The sequence below is a fragment of the Microchirus variegatus genome (genome assembly GCF_963457635.1).
Source record: "Microchirus variegatus genome assembly, chromosome: 4".
In the NCBI taxonomy this organism is placed as follows: domain Eukaryota; kingdom Metazoa; phylum Chordata; class Actinopteri; order Pleuronectiformes; family Soleidae; genus Microchirus; species Microchirus variegatus.
In genome coordinates, this window is record NC_139805.1 from 7,334,992 (window position 1) to 7,356,364 (window position 21,373).

At 40.5% G+C, this 21,373-nt stretch overlaps 1 protein-coding gene across 1 annotated transcript; it reads left to right on the forward strand.

Annotated features, from left to right (window-relative positions):
* Positions 1–15,597: 15,597 nt before the first annotated feature.
* On the forward strand, positions 15,598–17,702 carry foxd3 (forkhead box D3). The gene has a single exon (XM_083888413.1). It carries the CDS (start codon positions 16,059–16,061, stop codon positions 17,247–17,249), a length of 1,191 nt encoding a protein of 396 aa, XP_083744539.1. The 5' UTR covers positions 15,598–16,058; the 3' UTR covers positions 17,250–17,702.
* Positions 17,703–21,373: the final 3,671 nt, after the last annotated feature.

Below are 21,373 nucleotides of genomic sequence, written 5' to 3' on the forward strand. Positions count from 1 at the left end.
TTGTGTCCCACTCACAATCCGTAAAATCCATCATCCAACAGGAAGTTTTGTGCATGTGAAAGAAGGGTTTCGCACAGCAAATTTGTCAGGGTTTCAAAATCTTCACATTTTAGGTTTGCTTGTATGTTTTTTGGAAGCTTACATTTGTTGCGAGTGCAGATATGGAGTAGCACATATGGAACTATAAAAGAAAGCCTGAAATGGACAAACAAGAGGTAGAGTAAGCTCATGCAGCACTAAAAAAAATCGTCCACAGGACCACTGTTTGACTTGAATCAGATTTTTTTTTTCCCCCCTTTATTATTCATTGTTAATTGTTTGCTGTGGATAGAGAGCTCTCTGAGTTTCCCTCTCTTTCTATTCAGTTGACATTCCTGATGGGGAAAATCCAGAATTCCTAATGAAGTGCAAAACATTACATCTGCTGGCAGAAATTTCAGATGGCTCGCAGCTAAAGTCTTGAAAGTGTTCCCGCTGCATGAATCTGCACAGATAACTCAAATGCCAAAAGAGCACGGAACAGAAAATGACATATGCTGCGAGACTTGAAATGTATGTAACTTCCTCAATATTATCCTTGACTGGCCTGCTTTGTTTCAAATGTGTGTTCAAACCATGTACACAGATGAATGACCCAGAAAAGGAAATTCCTGCTGCCGCTCAATGAAATGGCTTATGCCGGCCAAATTTAATATGTGGTTTTGCTCAGACAATACAGGGGTTTGAGCAGATATGCTGTGCCCCGGGGCTGGATGATGAAGAAGAGCAACACCACGGAGAATGGGGCCTTTGTGAGCTTCCGAAAGTTTGAAGGCCCCTCGCAGGATGCGGCAAAACCTGACCCAGGAGGACAAGTCCCCGTGGGGGGGGGAAATAAGATGGATAATCATTACACAAGAGCAACAATTACCTAATAACGAAGAAGCAAGACGTTCCAACAAAAGAATTAGGTATTACGTGATACTTTACGTAGTGAGGCACAATATGACAGTATTCAACAAGAATTGAATCAAAAACAGAGGTCGTGTTGCACACGACATTTGAGCTCCATGATCCCCCATAACTCCTTATCAGTTGGTTGTAATTTACGTCCACCTATTTAATTATAAGTTCATGTCCATGCTACATGCTACGTCCATTGCAACACATTAAAACCTAGGTCAAACAAATTCTCTTTCCTAAATAAATGGGATCCCACCGGCTACAACTCCTGACAGGCTGATATTACAAGCTATCAGCACTGGTAAATATTAGTCATAATTATTACCGTTATTGCATGCATTGTCAGTATTCATGAGCTACACCCATCTTCAAACTCAGCCTTTAGTGGTTTCGATACTGTTACATCGACTAAATCTGTCCACAAACACGACTACCTGCATCTGTGGAGGCTCCTGTCTCCAGGGCGACATGTATCCGTGACAAAAGTCCAATTTTACACATCTTAAAAATGACACCTGCCATGCCGTCTTCCCTGTTCTAAAGTCGGTATGCAAACAAGCTTGTAACTCAACTCATGCCGTGTTGTTCTGAGGACATTTTAAAAACCTGGTGGACTCATTTCCTCATTGTCAGCAGAGGACGGTGTTTTTTTGTGAGTCGTGTTCAACATCACAAACTCACAGGAAACTACCAATGTTCAACCCGCAACAGTGTGACATCACCATGGAGAGCACAGACGACGTATCAGTGGTTACATCTATAGTCACGCTCAGTGCCTCTTTCAAAACTTTTTCAAACTAAGGTGTAAATCGATGAAAACTCCTCGATTTGACTGCCAAAATACAGAAGTAAATGGGGGAAATGGCTGCATTCACCTGGGTTTTCTTGTCTAAACGACTGCCCGTCAAAGGCAGAAACAATAAAATCTTGCTTCTACTGCAAAGTCATTTGTCCTGGGAGGGAAAAACCGTTTATCTCTATTCCCATTGCAAACAAAAGCCAGATGTTGGTGGGCGTTAGTGGATTTGTTTTGTAAAGGTAAAGGGGCTTTAGAGATTCACCAAAGCGGAGTGAGTGGGTCTTCAATGAGATGAGGTGCATCCCTACATAGGGCTGTTTTTTTTAAATAAACCTCACAGTTGTTGTGAAGTTCAAAAAGGCAGAGAGCTGTTTTCAACAATCCATTTAAACACGCTTGGATCGTCGAATAAGAGCTCACGTGACGTGCGTGCATTTAAAGGTGAAGTAAGTAGTTTATAGTGCCATCTAGAGGAGAGGCTGAAATTTACAACAAAGAACTGTTCCCTGAGCGCTACGGTATCCTCAGCCGGTCAAATGTCCTCCTCGTCGTCTTTCTCCGTGTCAGCAGATGAGGTTCGTGAGGCGAGGGAGAGGGCGAGCTACCGCGGCCGTAGCAGACGAAGCGGAGAGAGAGGAGGCGGGACTTCCGCTACAAGTAAAGAGACGCTTGTTTTGTTCTCTCGCGTTTGTCCTTACAGGCTCCGGTAGAAACATGGCGTCTTGCTGCTAACAGTGGCTATGCAACCGCGGCCCGCGACCATGTTACTTTACATGACTTTTTGAAACACTACGAAAATGAAACAAAAACTATTATACAGCAACTAGACAATGCAGGAGCACATAATATGTATAAAAAAGTGGATTTTGGGTTATATAAACCCATAAATACTACACATTGTCCCTTTAAGATTAAGAAGAGTATAAATCCACTTTGCCAAAGTACAAAAGTGATGATTTGGTTGTAGCGCGCATTAAACCAATCATCATCGTCATGTGTGGGGTCATATTTGTTGTCATGTATGAGACTGGGGACAGTTTTTATGAAGTCAACAGGTGATTATGCACATGAAGACAGCATGAAGAAGGCAAACAAAAACTGACAGGAAGCAGGAACATTTCCAGGACAAGGCAAAGTTGCAAACAGTACGTAAATGGGTGGACATGCAGGGAATTAGAGGGGCAGGTGAGTTAATTGGGAACAGGTGTGGATCGTTAGTGGGTGTAAGACAAAGACACACACACACACACACACACACACACACAGCATTATTTAAAATACCAAGAGGGGTGAGTATATGAAATAAAACAGGAAATAAGGTTAAGTGTTGTTTGAATAATACAATTGCTCAGGAATAATGACAATTTCGAAAGAAAAAAACGAAACCTAGATAAAGGGCCAATTCCAATTCCTATCTTAACCCTCAAGCTCAACCCTTAATCTTAACTGGCCCTCAAAACCAAGTGTTGAGGGTTATTTTGTCACTTATAATTGGGACACCCCTTAAATGCAGATACGTCTTCAGACTGTGGGGGGCAGAATAACGCGAAAGCTGCGTCCAGTCTGTCAACTCCAAAAAAGAAGAAGAAGAAGAACACATTTACATCACAATTATTTATTAAGATCCGTTCGTTGGTCAAGTTATTAGGTTGTCAGTTAGTTATAAGATGATACTCATACAAATATTCAGCTGACAGTTACCACACACCACAGCTCATTGAAAAGTAAACGATAGCAAACGATCGCTTGTCTGCACCGGCCAGCTATTGACAAAAGATCATAAAATAAAAATAAATGTTACGCAACAATGACGTCAGTAATCCATAATATGGGCCTAAACTAAGATAATACAATGGTTTTCATCATTTTTATATCTCTATTAACAAAGAATATACTTAATTTGTAGCGTACTCGTTTTGCTCCTTCCGACTCCATCTTTGTTATGTGAAAACACGCAAAGCATTCTGGGTAGCCCTTGCTCCCAAGGGTGGTCTCGGAAAATCTCAATATTGAGGGCGATACAGCCCTTAAACTTGGCCCTCAACTTAATTTTTCTGAGAATCGGGACAGCACTTGCACTAGAGGGAGCGCGCATTTTTGAGATTGAGGGTTAAGGTTGAGGGTTAAGCAAGGAATTGGAATGCAACCTTAGATCAGAATAGTGTGTTTGTCACTGCGTAACTGACAGATTGCCCTTTTCTTTTCTTCAGTAGCTATCAATACATTTCCTCGGGTAAAGAACCAATTGTCAAATGTTTTGAATCCATTTTAACACTTCTCCTCATCTCATTTCTGCTTTACAAAGTCAAACAAAAACATAAATTATGGCTGAAAACCAACCATCATTGAATTCAGACCCATAATAATGATATTCTTTTGGTACTATTGATCTCCTTGTATATACCTGACCTGCTCAATCACTCCTTGATTCGCCCACAATGCATCACCAACCTAGAATATACTGCTCAGTGCTGGCACAGAACAACCAGCAGATTCTCTTACAGCAGTTTAGCACATTAAACTCTTTTGTAAACATTTGATAAGAGTCAAAGAAGGCGCGAGGTTGTTCCAAATGCCATTATCCCCACTAACAGGAGTCATCTGACAGAAATACGTGTAATTTCTAGTATAGATTGTTTTCATGCAGAATTCTAACATGATAATTGAATTTGCTGTTCTGAGCCGCTTTCTCAAGTCCAGTCACATGGTCCCATTAGGCCTGTTTAGCTTCCCCTTTGGTTCTCGAGTAGAGACATTACAGCGGAGGACGGCGGCCAAATAAATATTAACCACAGCTCTTTGATGATTCGCTAACACGTTTAAAGCAGCAGTCGTCTCGATTCCTCGCGAGTTCCTGCAAAGAACCAGAAGCCTAGAAATGATGTTGTGTTTACAAACGGGATCATTTGGAAGTGTATGTGTGCTTTAAATATAGATATACTGTAGATATAATGTCACACACATGCCGCTCCGCTGACTGCAAGTTAAAAGTTTAAGACGTCTACACGACTTTTAACTTATTTTAACCATAAAAGGACCCGAAAATGTCTTGTGGATAAGTGGTTTTGTCAATTTTTTTCCAGAATAACTTCCAATATCTGGCAGTTATTTACAATTCACTGCATGTTAAAATACCGTTTTAACAATTTAAAATTAAGAAAAACCAAAATGTTTACTTTAAAAACACTGCAGTTGTACACAAACACCAGCTTTTGTGTGTTAAATTTGAACAGTTCCTGAAACAGCGCGAGTGAAATCACTGTAACAACCACACTGTTGATGTTTTCCGATAACACACGTAACGTCACTGTCACGTAACTGCGGTGATGTAAAGTGTGCTTATGCCAACGTGTCTTCAGCGATGTGTTAAAGGGATAAAGGCTTCAGTATAGTTCAGTTGTCTTTTTTTTAATTGTAGTTGTATAAGGCACTGGTGTGTAGTGGTGACAATGGCATGCCACCATGTGCTGCCATCTTCAGGAACCAGCCTGAGACGTGAGAGGAGTATTTGTCTTCACTGTGACATCAACCTCACATAAGGAAGTGTAAGGAATGGAGAAAAACAAACAAGGTAGTTATCAGCAGATTAGACAGTTGCTAAAGATGCTGAAGAAGCCTTTTCTACCTAAAAACCTAGATTATCATGTTATAATTGTAATCCCTGTCAAAACAAAATCTACCTTTGTTGCATATGTCCACAACACCAACACCTCTTTATATCAAAAATCTTGCTGTTTAAAATACAACTGCAGCCTTTTAAGATGTGTGGTTTGTTTTGCAGAATTTGTACGTTTCATACAAACTGTTGAAAATCCATGCACATACATTCATTCATCTTCTACCGCTTTATCCTCCACATGAGGGTCACAGGGGTCCCTGGTGCCAAGCTCAGCTGACATAGAGTGAAAATTGGGGTACAACCATGTGGGATGAAACTGGAGAAAACCCACTTACATTTAAAGGTGCATTATGTAATAAATCTAAAGCAACTGGCCATAAAATCCTCCTAATATGTCACAGAGACTCAGGAATAATGTTCATATAACAAACTGAACTCACCAACAACAACAGTACAGACAAAATATTTGCATCAAAAGTATATTTTGCAGACTGCAAATCATGTTTATGTTTTGAAATCACGTTTTGGCATGTGGCGCCACCTACCGCCGTCTACCAATCATTGCAGTCAGTAGAGTCTCAGCTGCCGAGCAACCATGGGTTGCCAGTTACGTCAGAAAACGAAACCTAAAAGACCTCAGTATTTTAAATTTGACTGTAGTAACCGTTTTTGGTCACATTCTTACATATGGCACCTTTAATCATGAAATTATTTGTTATAGTTTAGAAAAAAGTTAAAGCTGCTGGTCAACATAGCACAGGTTGCCTATTATAGCTGAGATGGAGCAACATTTGGATAATTTAGTAGGTTCTCATGCTTATAAAAAAAACTTTGAGACAGAAAGTAGAAGGAGCTTTCCATTAATACAGTCACTGTGCAATGTAATGTGACTACAAATATAGATGTGATGCAACACAGAATGTCTTAATCAAAGGAAAATCACAACTTACACACCATGTTATTCCACTGACACAAACTGCCTATACCTTGATGACGGCGGTGTGATGGGCAGTTTTTCTCTGAAACCCAAAGACTAGCTTGTTGTACATGCCCAAGGCCACTCCGGGTTTTCTACTTTAAACCCCTGAATATATATATATATATATATATGTACTCTGTAATTCAAAGCAAAGCATCATCCATTTACCACAACAAGGTTGTGATGAAAGAGATGGACACATGTGGAACCTGCACATAGTGGAAATCAATAATAAGGTTAGTGGTTTCCACATGTTAGTGCCTTTTTTTGTAGAGAGGATGTCCACTCTAAATGAACTACTTACCTGCAGCACTGGCTGATGTGTGTGTGTGCAGTGTGCCAATGTTGAGTTGACCAAATGACCAGCAGAATGATATTCAACGTGAACCTGCTGCCAGGTGTCGTTACATTATCCCCCTTTTCAGTAGAGGAAAGCGCTCACATTAGCCACCATAGTGTTCCAGGATGTAATTGCCAGCTCACTGCTGCGGTGCCTTCGCCACTTAATGAACGCATTTACAAACCGTTATGCAGATATCTATATGTGCAATATGATATGAGTGGGCTGTGACAGCAAAAGAACAAGAATGACTTTTCAGGCATGTAAAAGTAGCAAAATAACAGATTTCACATTCAATCTCATACTTTCGGATGCACTGAAAAGGCCTTTGCTGAATTTATCAAGGCACAATAGCTCACAGTTGTTCCTGCAGTGGGCTGACGGTACATTTTGACACCAATTCATATGCAAAAGAATGGATGGACTTTTATTTTAACATCCCAAAACACTCCGGGGCTTTGTGGTCACTGGGAAACATATTCCAAACAACCGCCCCCCGTCACTTTTCATGCCAGCTCTGAGTCATCTTGACTTAGACATCCAAGCGACAAGAACCCCCCCCCCCCCCCCCCCCCCCTCCTCGTCCTCCCCCTGCTTCCTCTGACAAACAATATCTGCTTATGATCCGTGTGTCGGACAAGCACACAGTCCTCAAAAAGTCACAGTGTGTGATTTGCAATGCCTGCCTCAGTGTGTGGCGGCGACGGTGGTTGTGGACCCGGGGCGTCCTCTCGGTTAAAATCAAAGGCACATCCGACACTGGCCCTCTCTGCCACTGGAGCCGCTCATTATATATACATGCGAGGGGGGACTTGTGATCTTTTTAATTATTCTGCACTTCATTTCTATCCCACCATTCAAAAAAAAAATGCAACATTAGAATTGATTGCTTCAAAGATCCATCTTTATAATCTTCCCCAGGCCCATAAATTATCCAACTTTGTGGCAGGGAGGACGAGCCGTGCAGGCACAAGCAGGTCCCTGTCACAGCAGAGCCACATCACTGCAGTGTGTTGGGAGGGGAGGAGGGGGGGGGGGGGAGCAAAGCTGAATGGGGCTGCTCTTTTGAGCGCTGGGAGCTGGAGGGGGCGAGGGAAGAAAAGAAAAAAAAAAAAAAAGTACACTTGTTATCTTGTGAACCCTCAAACATGTAAGATAGGAATCTCTTGAATGTCAGCGACAGAAATGGAATTAACAAGACATCTTTTTATTGTCGCAGAAGGTCATTAGGGTGCCAATCGGGGTAATTATGGAAATGATCTCCCCAGCTCTTTGGAATGTTTTCCTGCTTCCATAAGGACTTGAAAGTGTTCAATCAACCCCTCTCGTGGGAAAGTTCAGCCATAACTGCAAGTGTACCAGCAAAATCAAATTAAGCAAAGAGATTTCATTAGTATTTATAGCCCGGAGGCATTTGTAAAAGTGTGGAGCAGTGGAGTAATGTGGGACTGTGCAGGGGAGAATTATTGCTTAATGACAAAGGCCATACCTAGAAGACATACACATGGATAATGAATAGAGGGCATTGATTGCATCTTTAAAGAGGATTCTGCAGGGAGTGTAAAATATTGATGCTTGTGTAGACTCTTCACAGTGTGAGTGTGAGGGTGGCAACTTTGTTTGGGTGTTAACACTTTTTTTGGGGGGGGCGATGCAGTTTATTATTCAGATGTGTGGTTAAAAGCATGAGTAAACACTGCAATAGGAGCACATTAACAACGTAATACAAAAAAAAAAAAAAAGACTATGGGTGAGTGATAGTGTTGCTTTTATATTACTTGGATAGATTATTTACCCAAACTCAATTATTATGCAGTGGTGGATGATAACTAACATTTATGTAAAAGTGCTGTACAAAATAAATCATATACATACAATTATAAACAAAACAATTGATCAGTTAGTCTATTTTAATAATCATTTTCAGAAGTGTCAAACTTCCAGCCTCTTAATGTGTTTATTTGTTGCTTTTCTTGGGTGTAGAATTTACAGTTTTGACCATGGTGATCGCCTCATATTGGCTTTTTCCATGATGTTAGTTTTATAAACCAAACAATTTGTTGATTGTTTCGAGAAAACAGTCATTACTACTGAATTAAAAAAAAAAACATTTTAAGTACAAGAGCAAATAATTCACATCAATACAATGATTTAACATTATCAGGAACTGTTTTTTCAGACCCCATTCACTGTCAACATATACTTGTAAATGCCATTATTCATTTATTTATTTTTATAAATTCAGAGCATTTGCAGTGCACTGTGTGGTCAGGTGCAACATTATTACCCCCTGACTTGACTTGAGGTCCATCTATAGCTAAATGCAACTGGGTAGTTTTCACACGTGTGTCTATAAAATGCCACAATTTGCAAAATAAAGCAATGCCACTCGGTGTCACTGTAGTGAAATTTAGAGGTACAAGGTAAGAGAACCATTTCTAAAGCTGTGTTTGGAAACAGACTGGATCCACCCGGACTCAGATACAAGGCAGTGCAGAGTGCTTTGGTCAGAACGAGGACAAGAGTCACAACAATCACTGTGTCACTGTTTCTGCAGAGACACAGAGACACAGAGACACAACCTTCTCCATCCATCAGTATCACAGAAAAGCTCAATTAAAAGCCTGCATGTACCGAGTTATAGCGTGAACTGCAAATATACTAAAAATCAACTGAGGACTTTTGTTCATGTGCAGTGCAAATGTGATGAATATATAATTAAGAATGTTCTTTACGTGTGATTTACAGCCAAAATCTTTTCCTTTGTGTTCACAGAAATGCTCTTAACTGTCTGTAAGAGCGAGAGAGAGAGACAGAGAGAGCCAGAGGAAAATGAAATGAAGTCAGATAGCTATGCACACTGAATTGTAACACCTGATTTGAATCATTGGGTCTATTCAATCCACTTAACCTCTGAGTAATTGACAATTTAAAGGTGCAGTCCATAATTTCAAGAGACAGCACAATGACTTTGATTAGGATGAGGTCAGTGCATTTCCTGGCTTGAATAACTGACAAGGACACTTCTTTTTTTTTTTTACAAAGCAAATAATGAATGACGTGCAGGATGATGGTTTTTAGATGAACTGCATAATTTGTCTTAAGGTAGGTCCTTCCTGTAATAGGCCTATACAGATAATCTGAATATTGTTTCTCTGGGATCCTGATATTTTTTTTACACACATTTAAAATGCAGTCTGTTAAAAATCATCATCATCATCATCATCATCCTCGTCTATAATTCTAATAAGTGGGTTCGAAAAAAGGTAAAGTGTCTCATGTGAAGAACTTGACAGATAATGTGAGGGAATATTATTATGTGAAGGACAGGCAGGGGCTGTAGGAGGTAATACATGTGAATTAGAGTTCCTCTTTTCAAGATAATTATAAGAAAATGCTGCTTCTCATGATTGCATGTGACTATCCCTCGTTGTCTTTTGTCTTAAATTGTACTTTATGTTTTGCTAAAGTGTCAATTAAGTGTGTTTGTTTACAATATCACCACCAAATAATCCAAATCCACAGTATATTGTAATACATTGATAGGCTGATTAGTTGTATGTGCTTTTTTTTTTTTTTTTTTTTTTTAAATGTTACTGCCCTTTATTTGTTATATTTAAATGACCACACAGGCTATTCGACAATTGGTGGTTGTAGCCGCATTGTTTACTATTGTTTTATACAGACGATTATTTAGCGCTAAAGCCGGCCTCGCCTGTGTTTTTGACACTGCGTTTAAATGGTCGCTGCGGGGCCAATTTGCACCGTTTACAGCCTGAATCGCTGCGGCGATGCACTGATGTGCAACTTTTCAGCCTCGATCTGAATGACAAAAAGCCTACAAACTGGGTGACATTGCACGTAGTTAACAAGTACACATTGGCATGGTAATCCCGGCTTCATTTGGCTCAAGGTGTCACTTTCCCACCAACACCCCGCGAGTGTCATGCAGCCTCCTGCCGGGGGAGGAGAGCAGGGATGGACGACGGGCGCGGGAGCTGCGTGCAGCCGCTTATAATAATATTTGATGGAAGAAATAAAAACACTGGAAATAAACTACTAGAATTGAAGTGTCCAATGAAAGAGGCGTTTTTGCATGAAGGAAATTTTACCTGCAGTGCACAGATTTAATCTGACATAAAGACAATGTGTTCTACTGCTGGCAAGATTTGTTTTTTTACCTTGAATATATTCAATTTATTTTAAGTTTTTACTTGTTCATATTTCTCTCTGCACACCTTGTCCATCTGGAGCTGAGAGGCCGTGTTTCTATTCACGAGGCCTCTCCACGGTCCACGGTCTGAGACACAGCTGCTCCACTCATGTGCACATGACACTGAACCTAAAAACAACTTCAAACACACTGGAGTTTATTTATTTCTGCAAAGTCTGTTTCTATAAAACTGTCTTTTTTAACTTCAGCAAAGGAAACAAGAAATAAGTAAATGTAACTGCTCTATATTCACTTATAATGGCTGTCCAGTAACAATGTGGTCATAATTGTGTAATCGAGAGGTAAAGTCACGTCAATATCACCTCATGGTAATAACAATGTAATAGTGTAGTAATAAGACAATATCTTAAAGTAATGACATGTTATTTATGAAGTAATATTGTAATTATACAGTTGAAATGCAGCTTCCTTGTGACGCACAGTGTTTTTACTACATGATTACTGTAAAAAATAAATTATATTACCATAATATTACCATTGTGTTTTAATATTGTTACATGTTGTTACATAAGTCTGCATTATTTATTTCAGCTCTATGAACAAACTTGTAAAAAAAAAAAAACAACCCTGCAGATGTGATGTGAGTTTTCCTGTAGGTGTCTTCATACACAGGCGTCAAATAAATGGGACGTCCAGTAAACACACTGCACACACACACACACACGCGCGTGGACACCTGTCTTGTATTTTTGGGCCCTTTGTGCTTTTGTTGTGACGGAGAGATCAGACTCGGGCTCGTCCTGCAGGAGCTCAGCGTTAAAAATGAGCTCCATCATTTTGTTTGACAGAATCTCGCGGGTTGATAGAGTGCATTCTGTCCAGGACTGAAGATGGAGATTCTCCCCCCCTTCCCCCCCCCCCAAAAAAAAGGAGGAGGAGGAGAGGGGAAAAACACGTCACACCAGCGCGTGAGTCTCCCAGGGCTCTGTGGCCTTGACAATGTCGCCAATGAAAAATCTAATTGTGGGGAAATAACTCCCGTTCTTCCCCCTGTAGCTCAATTCTGTGTGGTAAATAGCTTTGTGAGGCAGTGGTGAGATTTTGTTGTTATTAAATCTGACAAGAGAGATTTGGCGTCTGATGTCAAATAATTAACATAATGGACGCAATTACAGGCGCGCGCTAACAATGGCGTTCATTTATCATATCGTTTTATTAGCTGCCCCCCAAAACTGCTGCTCCTTCACATATAACTCATTCAAAAAAAAATCTGCTTTTAACAAACACAATAATAAAGTGCATGTGTGTAATTCGATTTTTTTTTTTAAATATCATATAATACCACGTTTGTATCTCTTCTGTTTTACAATAAAACGACAAAAATCTCAACTCAGTGTAGATTTGAATAATTAATCAATAAACTGTTTTTCATTGTATTTGTTGAATGGAGATCAAATAGGATGTTGGGTGTTAAAGAAATGGAAAGATTCAAAATGTGAATAGAGAGATGTCAGTATTGATTATGTGAAGTGTTTCTATTTAAAAAAAGAAAATACTTGAAATTATATTTCACTGCATTTTCTCCAGACGATGAATGCTTTTTAAAGGGAGTTTTTGTGATTATACATATATAGTGTGTTGCACTCACTCTTACACAGATAACTAAAGGAAAGAAAAACTGAAAATATAAGTAAATCTTTGGAATTTGTTTGGCCTTTTGACCTTCAAAAAAAATCCTGAAAAAGCACATGTCATTGTTAAATTTTAATAATAAACACATGTAGTGATCATTTTTGTTTTAGGACAAATCTGTCATGTGAGGGGAATTAAGCATTTTTTTTCTGAAATGATCACTGTTAACTTCTAAATTCCACACACACACACACATACGTGCCTTGACTTCCATCCATTGGGACAATAACCCTAACAAAGCCTTTAGTTATCCCTTCACCTTGACCTAAACACAATTCACATCCTATCCCTATAAAACAGGACCAGGTGTTGGTCTCCATGAGGACAACTGGTCCTGACAAGGTCAGAAAATGTCCTAAAGAGGTCACAAGTACAGGTGCACACACACACACACACACACACACACACACACACACACACACACAGCTGAAAGGCCCACATTGTGCAGGTGACCCTGACCTTTCACCTCAGTCAGACAGAGGAGGAGGAGAGAAAAGGAGAAATAAAAAAAAAAAACCTCCTCATTCTCTCTGGACTCACCGGAGCATCGCGGCATTATGATCACATTTATTTGTTCAGTGACCTTGCTGTGAGTTTGCTGTGATCACATGTGTTTGCTCTCCATCACCTTCACCATCACCACCACCATCATCATCATCATCATCATCATCATCACTGCTGCTGCTGCTTCTCCTTTTTTCCTGTCTCGTCTCCTCCTCGTGGTTTCACGCATGCATGGAGCGAGTTGGCTTATTATACTAAGAGGGGTTTTGTCGCGCTAAGCCGTGCATGTGTGCTTAAAACGTACATTTCATTAACAAACTGCGGAGGAATAAAAGCGGATTTATGAGGCTTCAAAAGATCACAGGAAGGACGCGTTCGAAACCAACTGTCCCCGTCCACCCCCCGTCCACCCCCTCTCCCTCTTCTTCTCTGCCGGTGCTGTTTCAGTCGGGTTATATCAGCAGTTACACCGCCTTTCACACAACACTGCAACTCCGGGGGTTTGTAAGGGAGGATGACTGCACCTGTCTCTCTCTCACTGTGTCCACACACACACACACACACACACACACACACACACACACACACACACACACACACACACACACACACACACACACACACACACACACACACACACACACACACACACACACACACACACACACACACACACACACACACAGAGAGAGAGAGAGAGACAGACAGTGACTCTTTGACCTGCTTCCTTAAAAAAAAAAGACAATCATTACAAGTAAGAAATTTGAAAAAAGTGTCACATGTATGTATAAATTAAGGTGTAAGTAAATGATTATATAATTTATTTATTTTATTTTAAAAGAATGTATTATTTAAGGCCTTAGAACACTTAGGGGTAAACATAATTGTTGTTCTTTTAACGCATGCACGCGCGCCCAGCAGGATAAAGTTGGTGTAGACTCTTCTGGTAAGGATTCACACAGGTCACCGCGAGATTAACACGTGCACGGCGAGACTAAATCGGAAGCTGCTTTGCCCCAAACGCGCGTTACTCTATTATTAATGATAGCGTCCGATTAGTCCGACTACTGTCCTGTGTGCAAGGATCAATGCAAGAAAATTAGAACATTTGTAAAGGAAAAATGTGTTGTTTTTATTGTGTGAATTCAGCAATTAATTGTATTTACATACTTACATGCATGTTTGAATATAAATGCATGACTAATAATTATAATAAAAGCTGCAGTCGAACGAAAAATGTATTCTGTCCCCTTCAATTGAGACGAAAAAAAATGTGTGCGTTACATCTCAATTTGTGTTTTTCATCCATTCAAATAAAGTTTTGACACAAACATAAACACACAAACACACACACACACACACACAAGAAAAAAAAAGCCCCGACTGGAGTGGATTATAGATATTCTCATTAACCTCCTGAAAAGACTTCCGATAAAAATCAATTGTACGTTTAAATGGCTTGTGGCGCATGCTGAGGGCAAACCCAACTGCGCCTTTTCCTTAAAACAGCAGAAGTCGCTTTGAACGTTACAGCTGAAAAACAAAAGCCTCCTCCTTTTTTTTCCCCCCTTTTTCTTTTTTTTCCTCCTCTTTCACTGGTCTTGTTAGATTTTCTCACACGGCGCAGGAAAGAATGTGACATCCTCAGCCTGCGCCGCTCACCTTCATATGAATAAAACGGCTCTCTTTGCATTCACCCGCTGCCTGCATTTCCTACTGTTTTCAAATGTAAAAACAGGCAATGATCGGGGTCGTTAGCACCTCTTACAAAACTCTTAAGGATATTCTCCCATTCATCGCCTGCATGAGCTGCTGCTGCTGCTGCTGCTGCTACTTCAATATTCTTCCCACCTTCGGCTAATCCTGCGGGAATAAATAGACTTGAATACATGTTTTGCAGCCTGGATTTATCTGGAACAGCAAGTCATGCTTTTTCAGTTCCAAATATGTAAAAAAATAAATAAAAATACAAGTGAACTTTACGCACAGTTCTTTACGCAAACGGCATGCCTTTACATTGAATCACAGCAACAGCAAAAAAAAAAAAATTAAAAAAAAAGAATCCATGCACGCACAGTTTCACAGTTATAAAGAAAATTCAACATTAAAAGAAGAGAAAACCGTGTCAACTTAACTGTCGTCGTTTTCACCCTGCTGCTTATTTTCAAAGTTAAATGTTTGGATTGTTTTTTACGCAGCACGTTAATGCGCATCAGATCTTTCAATCACGCAGGCCAATTTTCTCCCCCCCCCCCCCCCACTCCTCCTCCCCCTCCTCTTCCTCCTCCTCCTCCTCCCTCTGCCACCGTTAAATGGTCTATGACGGACGAACACAGAAATCAGCGGAAAGCAGCATTGCCGATGTCCCATTGTTGACAAATCCATGAAACAACTCCAGTTTGCATGGTTTAACAGAGAGGAGAAGAGAGGAGGGAGGGTGGGAGGAGAGAGGAGAGGCGAGGGGGCGTCTGTCGTCACCAAACCACGTGTCCTGCACTGATAGTATATCTTATAGCTACTGGGAAAAGTAATCTATCAGACAGCCCTTTTAAAGCTCCGGCCCTAAAAGCAGCATGTGTCACCACGACTCGCCTCTCCAAATATCACAGCTGTAGGAATTACATATTCCCAGGCGCAGAGAAGAAGAGAGGACGTCGCTGAGCGCGCAACATCACCCAACAACTTTCCAGGCAAGACGCGCGGCTTCGCACACGGGCCTGCCTCACTCACCGAGTGGGGGAATATTTGCAGAAGTTAAAGACGCTCTTTGGCTTGACTGGCTGCTGCCTCAACCGCATTTAGATTTTGGGAGACATCTGATCTCTTGACAGGAGCGACGAGAAGTCCGGCAGCAGTTACGGCTCTCTGTGCGCTCTGCTCTCGCCTGTAGACGCATCACACCCGGCTGCTGCTCCGCTGTTTTGGGCTCAAGAAGACTTGCTCCATATTTTAATTTTTTTTCTTTTTAATATATATTATAATAATAAATAAGCGCGAGTAAGCCGTGAGATGACCCTGTCTGGAGGCAGCGAAAGAGCCAGCGACATGTCCGGTCAAACTGTGCTCACAGCGGAGGACGTGGACATCGACGTGGTGGGAGAGGGAGACGAGGAGGGCATGGAGAGGGTGGACAGCGACTGCGACAGCCCCGGGACAGGCATCCTGCATGACCTGCGAGGAGAAGTAGGGGATGATGATGTGGAGGATGAGATCGAGGTGGAGAAGGAGGAGGACGAGATGAGGTCCGGCGGAGGGAGCCCGTGCTGCGAGAGCTCCGGGGAAGGAGAGGCTGGCACCGGCAAGGGAGAGGGTCACGACGGGAGCGCAGCGTCGGGAGGAGCGATGAAGTCCAAGAGCAGCCTGGTGAAGCCGCCTTACTCCTACATCGCCCTCATCACCATGGCCATCCTCCAGAGCCCGCAGAAAAAACTCACCCTCAGCGGCATCTGCGAGTTCATCAGCAACCGCTTCCAGTATTACCGGGAGAAGTTCCCGGCGTGGCAAAACTCCATCCGCCACAATTTGTCCCTCAACGACTGCTTCGTGAAAATCCCGCGGGAGCCCGGTAACCCCGGCAAGGGCAACTACTGGACCCTGGACCCCGCGTCAGAGGACATGTTCGACAACGGCAGCTTCCTCAGGAGGAGGAAGAGGTTCAAGAGGGTTCAGCCGGACATGCTCAGGGACCAGACTGCGCTCATGATGCAGAGTTTCGGCGCGTACAGCCTCGGGGGCCCCTACGGGAGACACTACGGGATCCACCCGGCTGCCTATACTCATCCGGCCGCTTTGCAGTATCCCTACATCCCACCCGTGGGTCACATGCTGCCGCCCGGCGTCCCGCTCTTGCCCTCGGCGGAGCTGAGCAGAAAAGCCTTCAACACCCAGCTCAGCCCGAGTCTGCAAATGCAGCTCAACAGCCTGAGCACGGCGTCCATGATCAAATCAGAGCCGTCAAACAGACCGTCCTTCAGCATAGAGAACATCATCGGGGTCTCCAGCGCCTCCTCGTCCTCACCCCAGGCTTTCCTGCGGCCTCCGGTGACGGTTCAGTCGGCCCTGCTGAGCGCGCAGTCCCTGTCTCTGAGCCGGACCTCAGCCGCTATCGCTCCCATCCTCAGTGTGCCGTCAAATCTCCTTTCTGGACACGTTTTACCGTCAGCGACGGCGGCGGCAGTGTCCAAGTGGTCGTCACAATGACTTTTACAGAAGAAATAACGAGGACAAAAAAAGAAGAAATAGACTCATATTTTTATATAGAGACATTATAACTGGGGGAAAGTGTGAAGAGCACAAATCAATAGGTAGCACTGGACTCTGTAGCCATGTAAAGACTGTCCAAAACAGAGAAAAACAAAAAGAAGAAGAAGAAATATTTCTGTACAGGTAATATTTGTAAATATTTGTAGAAAAAAAATATTGATTTTACCTGTTATGATTTTTACTTGTCCCTTTTTTGTTGTTGTTTGGTCTGTAATAATTATTTTACATATTTCTTTTTTTGTATTGGAAGCTCAAGTGGACCCATTTTTGACTTCCTTTTTTCATACAGACACACAAAGCTCTGAAAAATAGATTGTTTATAATTAATAATAAAAAAGTCAACCATATGTAATTCTATGTAGCTATATTGTGTTGTAAACTGAATTTATTTGTAAATAAATCCAAGAAATAATTAAAAAACAACATTTCTTTTCATTATTAATGTTTTAAATTATTTGTTATATTTTAATGACATTGTTATTGTTATATTAGATTTAATGGGATTGCGAATTATTTAACAACATTGTTATTTGTTATATTCGATTTCTTACACGTTATGCAGGTATTTAAACGGATAAAATATGACGACAAAGCGATAACACGTATTTATTTCGGTTGCATTAAATCGAGATTATAAATATTACTTTATACATTTCCGGTTTAATAATTAGAAAATGTATTTATTTAATTTTTAACTTTTTTATTGTGTTTAATTTTAAATTGCAATCATATAATTATTACTTCAGAGAGATTGAATTAACAGAAATTCGGATTTGATTTTTAAAAATCTGAATTACAGCTTCATTGTGACATCATGGAGGAATATTTATTATTATTATTTTTAAATCTATATGATTTAAAATAATTTGTTTTGCAATAATAATAATAATAATAATAATTTAGGGTTTATAATTCAAAGAACAAGTTAAATAGAAGACGACTTTTTTGTGGCGAAAACAAACATAAAACATTTAGTTCTGAATGAAGTTATAGCCGATATGCATATAAATAATATACAGTGTATATATACACACACGCAGTGTAAAGATTCATAATTTAATTGTGTAGTTATTCTTCTTCTTATTATGAATATGATTTTAACCCATGTTTGTGGTGCTCTTACTGACAATGATCCCCTCAACTAGAGGTCACAGTTTAGACACCTTTTAATTTACTGTGGCTCGACATCACTCCGAGCTCGGATCGTTTTACAGGATATTCCGCGGCTTGGCTTCTATAAAGGTAACAGTTTCGCAGTTGTGTCTGGCTAATCACTTTTACACAAACAGCAAATGGCGAGGGGGGGGGGGGGGGGGTGGGGGGGGCGATGGTGTGTGTGTGAGCGTGTGTGTGTGTGTGTGTGTGATAGGCGCTATATTTATCTGATCCCCATGGGAAAGAGAAAGGGAAAGCAGTCTCTCTCTCTCTCTCTTCTCTCTCGCTCTCTGCTTCAGACACCGAAGAAGGTGCTGATGATGCAAAAGGCTTCTCCAATGTCACCCTGGCATTCAACACATGTATTATTATTAAGAGCTATTATTATGATTATTATTATTTAACCACTATTATTAATAATAATCATATGAATGTACGATATAATATTATGTTGCTCTATATAATCACATAATAACAATGGGACATCAGCGCACATCACTGTAGGCCGTGGATTATTCCTCAACATAGAAAAATATCGAAATAAATCAAAGTACAGGTGTCTGTTTGAACTGCTTCTTCTGCCATTTTGTCGCTCACTTTACACATAAATAAAATAGGCCTTTACCAGTTCAACGCGAGTGCTTGTGAAGGGAACATATTCTGATATAAGGTGTCTGCTGTCAAATCTAAGAGTGTGTGTTTTTGAGGTGATTCAAATTATACATGTGAACAAAAAAAAATATATCGTATGGTGATATAAAAAAATAAATAAAAAAATAAATAATAATAATAATAATAATAAAATACAGCTAATCATAATGTATGCCAGTTATTTCCAGTTTGGGCTTATAGCATGTGTGTGTTATGTGCGAGTGCAGATCCAGGTTCAGCCTCCACAAAGCAGTGAACTGTGAGACAAACTCTGAAGACTGTCTGCAAGTCCACCGACACAGTCTCCGCTCTGTGTGTGTGTGTGTGTGTGTGTGTGTGTGTGTGTGTGTGTGTGTGTGTGTGTGTGTGTGTGTGTGTGTGTGTGTGTGTGTGTGTGTGTGTGTGTGTGTGTCAGAGAGAGAGAGAGAGATGACGCGAGCTTGCAACATTGCCGAGGACAGGATACTCCAGCCGCTAGGGGGCGTTCACTCATTGACACCCCCTGCTTTTTATGTTAGCATAACAAAAGTGGGGGGGAACAAACCGAACAACATTAAATTAGTGGAGGACAAATCATTGAACGGATCATTTGTGTAGTTTCTTCCTAATTTATGGACTGACTAAATCTTTATTTCAATACATTTTACTTAAAGGAGAGGATACTGAACTAATGATGGCAAACCAATAACTAGAGCTGATTAACGATTAATCAATTATTGATCAATTACTAAATTAATCGTCAACTATTTTGATCATGATTAAAACAAAATTTATGATTGTTTTAGCTTCTTAAATGTGAATATTTTCTGGTTTCTTCGCTCCATATCACAAGTAAATCATTAAAACTAATTCATTTTGGTTTGTGGACATAACAAGACATTCGAGAACATCAACATTTCCACGTTTGACAAACACCAAAGGACCAAATGATTACTTGTTTAATCGTCTTATTTTGGTGACCACGCGCAGTGGGACTTTGCTGACTGGACATAGACATCAAGAGTCCTTTTCGCGCGTGCACACGCGAGCTGGCTGCGCGTGCGTGTGCACAGGTGGAAACTTGGAGAAAGGCATGGAGAGCGGTTCCCACAGCTCGAGCAGACAGTCTATATTAGTCTCTGGAGAATTAAAAGTGTACACGGTATGTTTCGTCGTGGACTTATTTTAACCACCATGTGAACTCATGATTGGATAAAATGTAGTAAATTAAATTTGTCTACAAAGGATTAACATGAGGAGTCAGTTGGGCTATAATAATAAAATACAAAATAGTTTCTTGATCTGGGATATTCCAAAATCGTAATACCAATTATAATCAATCAATGGCCATAAAAGAAGAGACCTTCAGATACATGTACCAAACATTGTGTCTTCATTGTTCAGACAGTTCTTTTCATATTAAATCAGGTGACAGAAAACCTACAGGATGTTTAATGTCAAAAACACAATAAGCCGCAAACATTAAGACACAGCTGTTGGCAGTAAACTGACTCAGTGATGAGCTCCACAGACTGGAGGCAAATGAGGTCATGAATATAAGCAAGTGTATTTTTGAGATGTGTAATAAACACGCTGTGATGTCTTCATCGTGAAGAACACGTTTCTGATGCACAGTAGTGGTTAAAACCTCAAAAACGTATTTGGGTGTTTGTGTGCGTAAGACATACAGCCTCATCTTCTCATGTCATTGTTGAATATCATTATCATTAAAACTGCAACCCAAAAAGTGTGAATTTAACCATTTATCTGACATAAATCAATCATCAATAGTATACACACTGTAAAGCTGACACTGGTCTTTTGCAGTATCCTTAGTCTATACATGTTTGTGATTCATAGCAGGTGAAATATAACCACTCTACAAAATATCTGCTCAGAGAGAGAGACAAATCATTATTAAAAAAAATCCATACTATATCCCACACACTAGTGACAAAACTCCTTAATTTAACGAATTTTGACACAAGCAGTACCTGCTGTGTGTTTTGTCATTTGTAATGTTTATCTAATTATACATTACATCCTGTTAATATGTAAGATATCAGTATTTTCCTGACACATGAAAAAATAAATTTAACAGGACACACTATTACTGAAAAAGATCAAGGATCAAAATAACTATAAACAGGAAAATAATAGGTTTTTGAAGACCCAACATTCCACACATGAATACTGCAGTGTTCTCACAGCAATTAACTGATGATCAGAAGACACTTTTTATTCATTTTCAAGAAATTTTAAGTAAGAGCACGTTA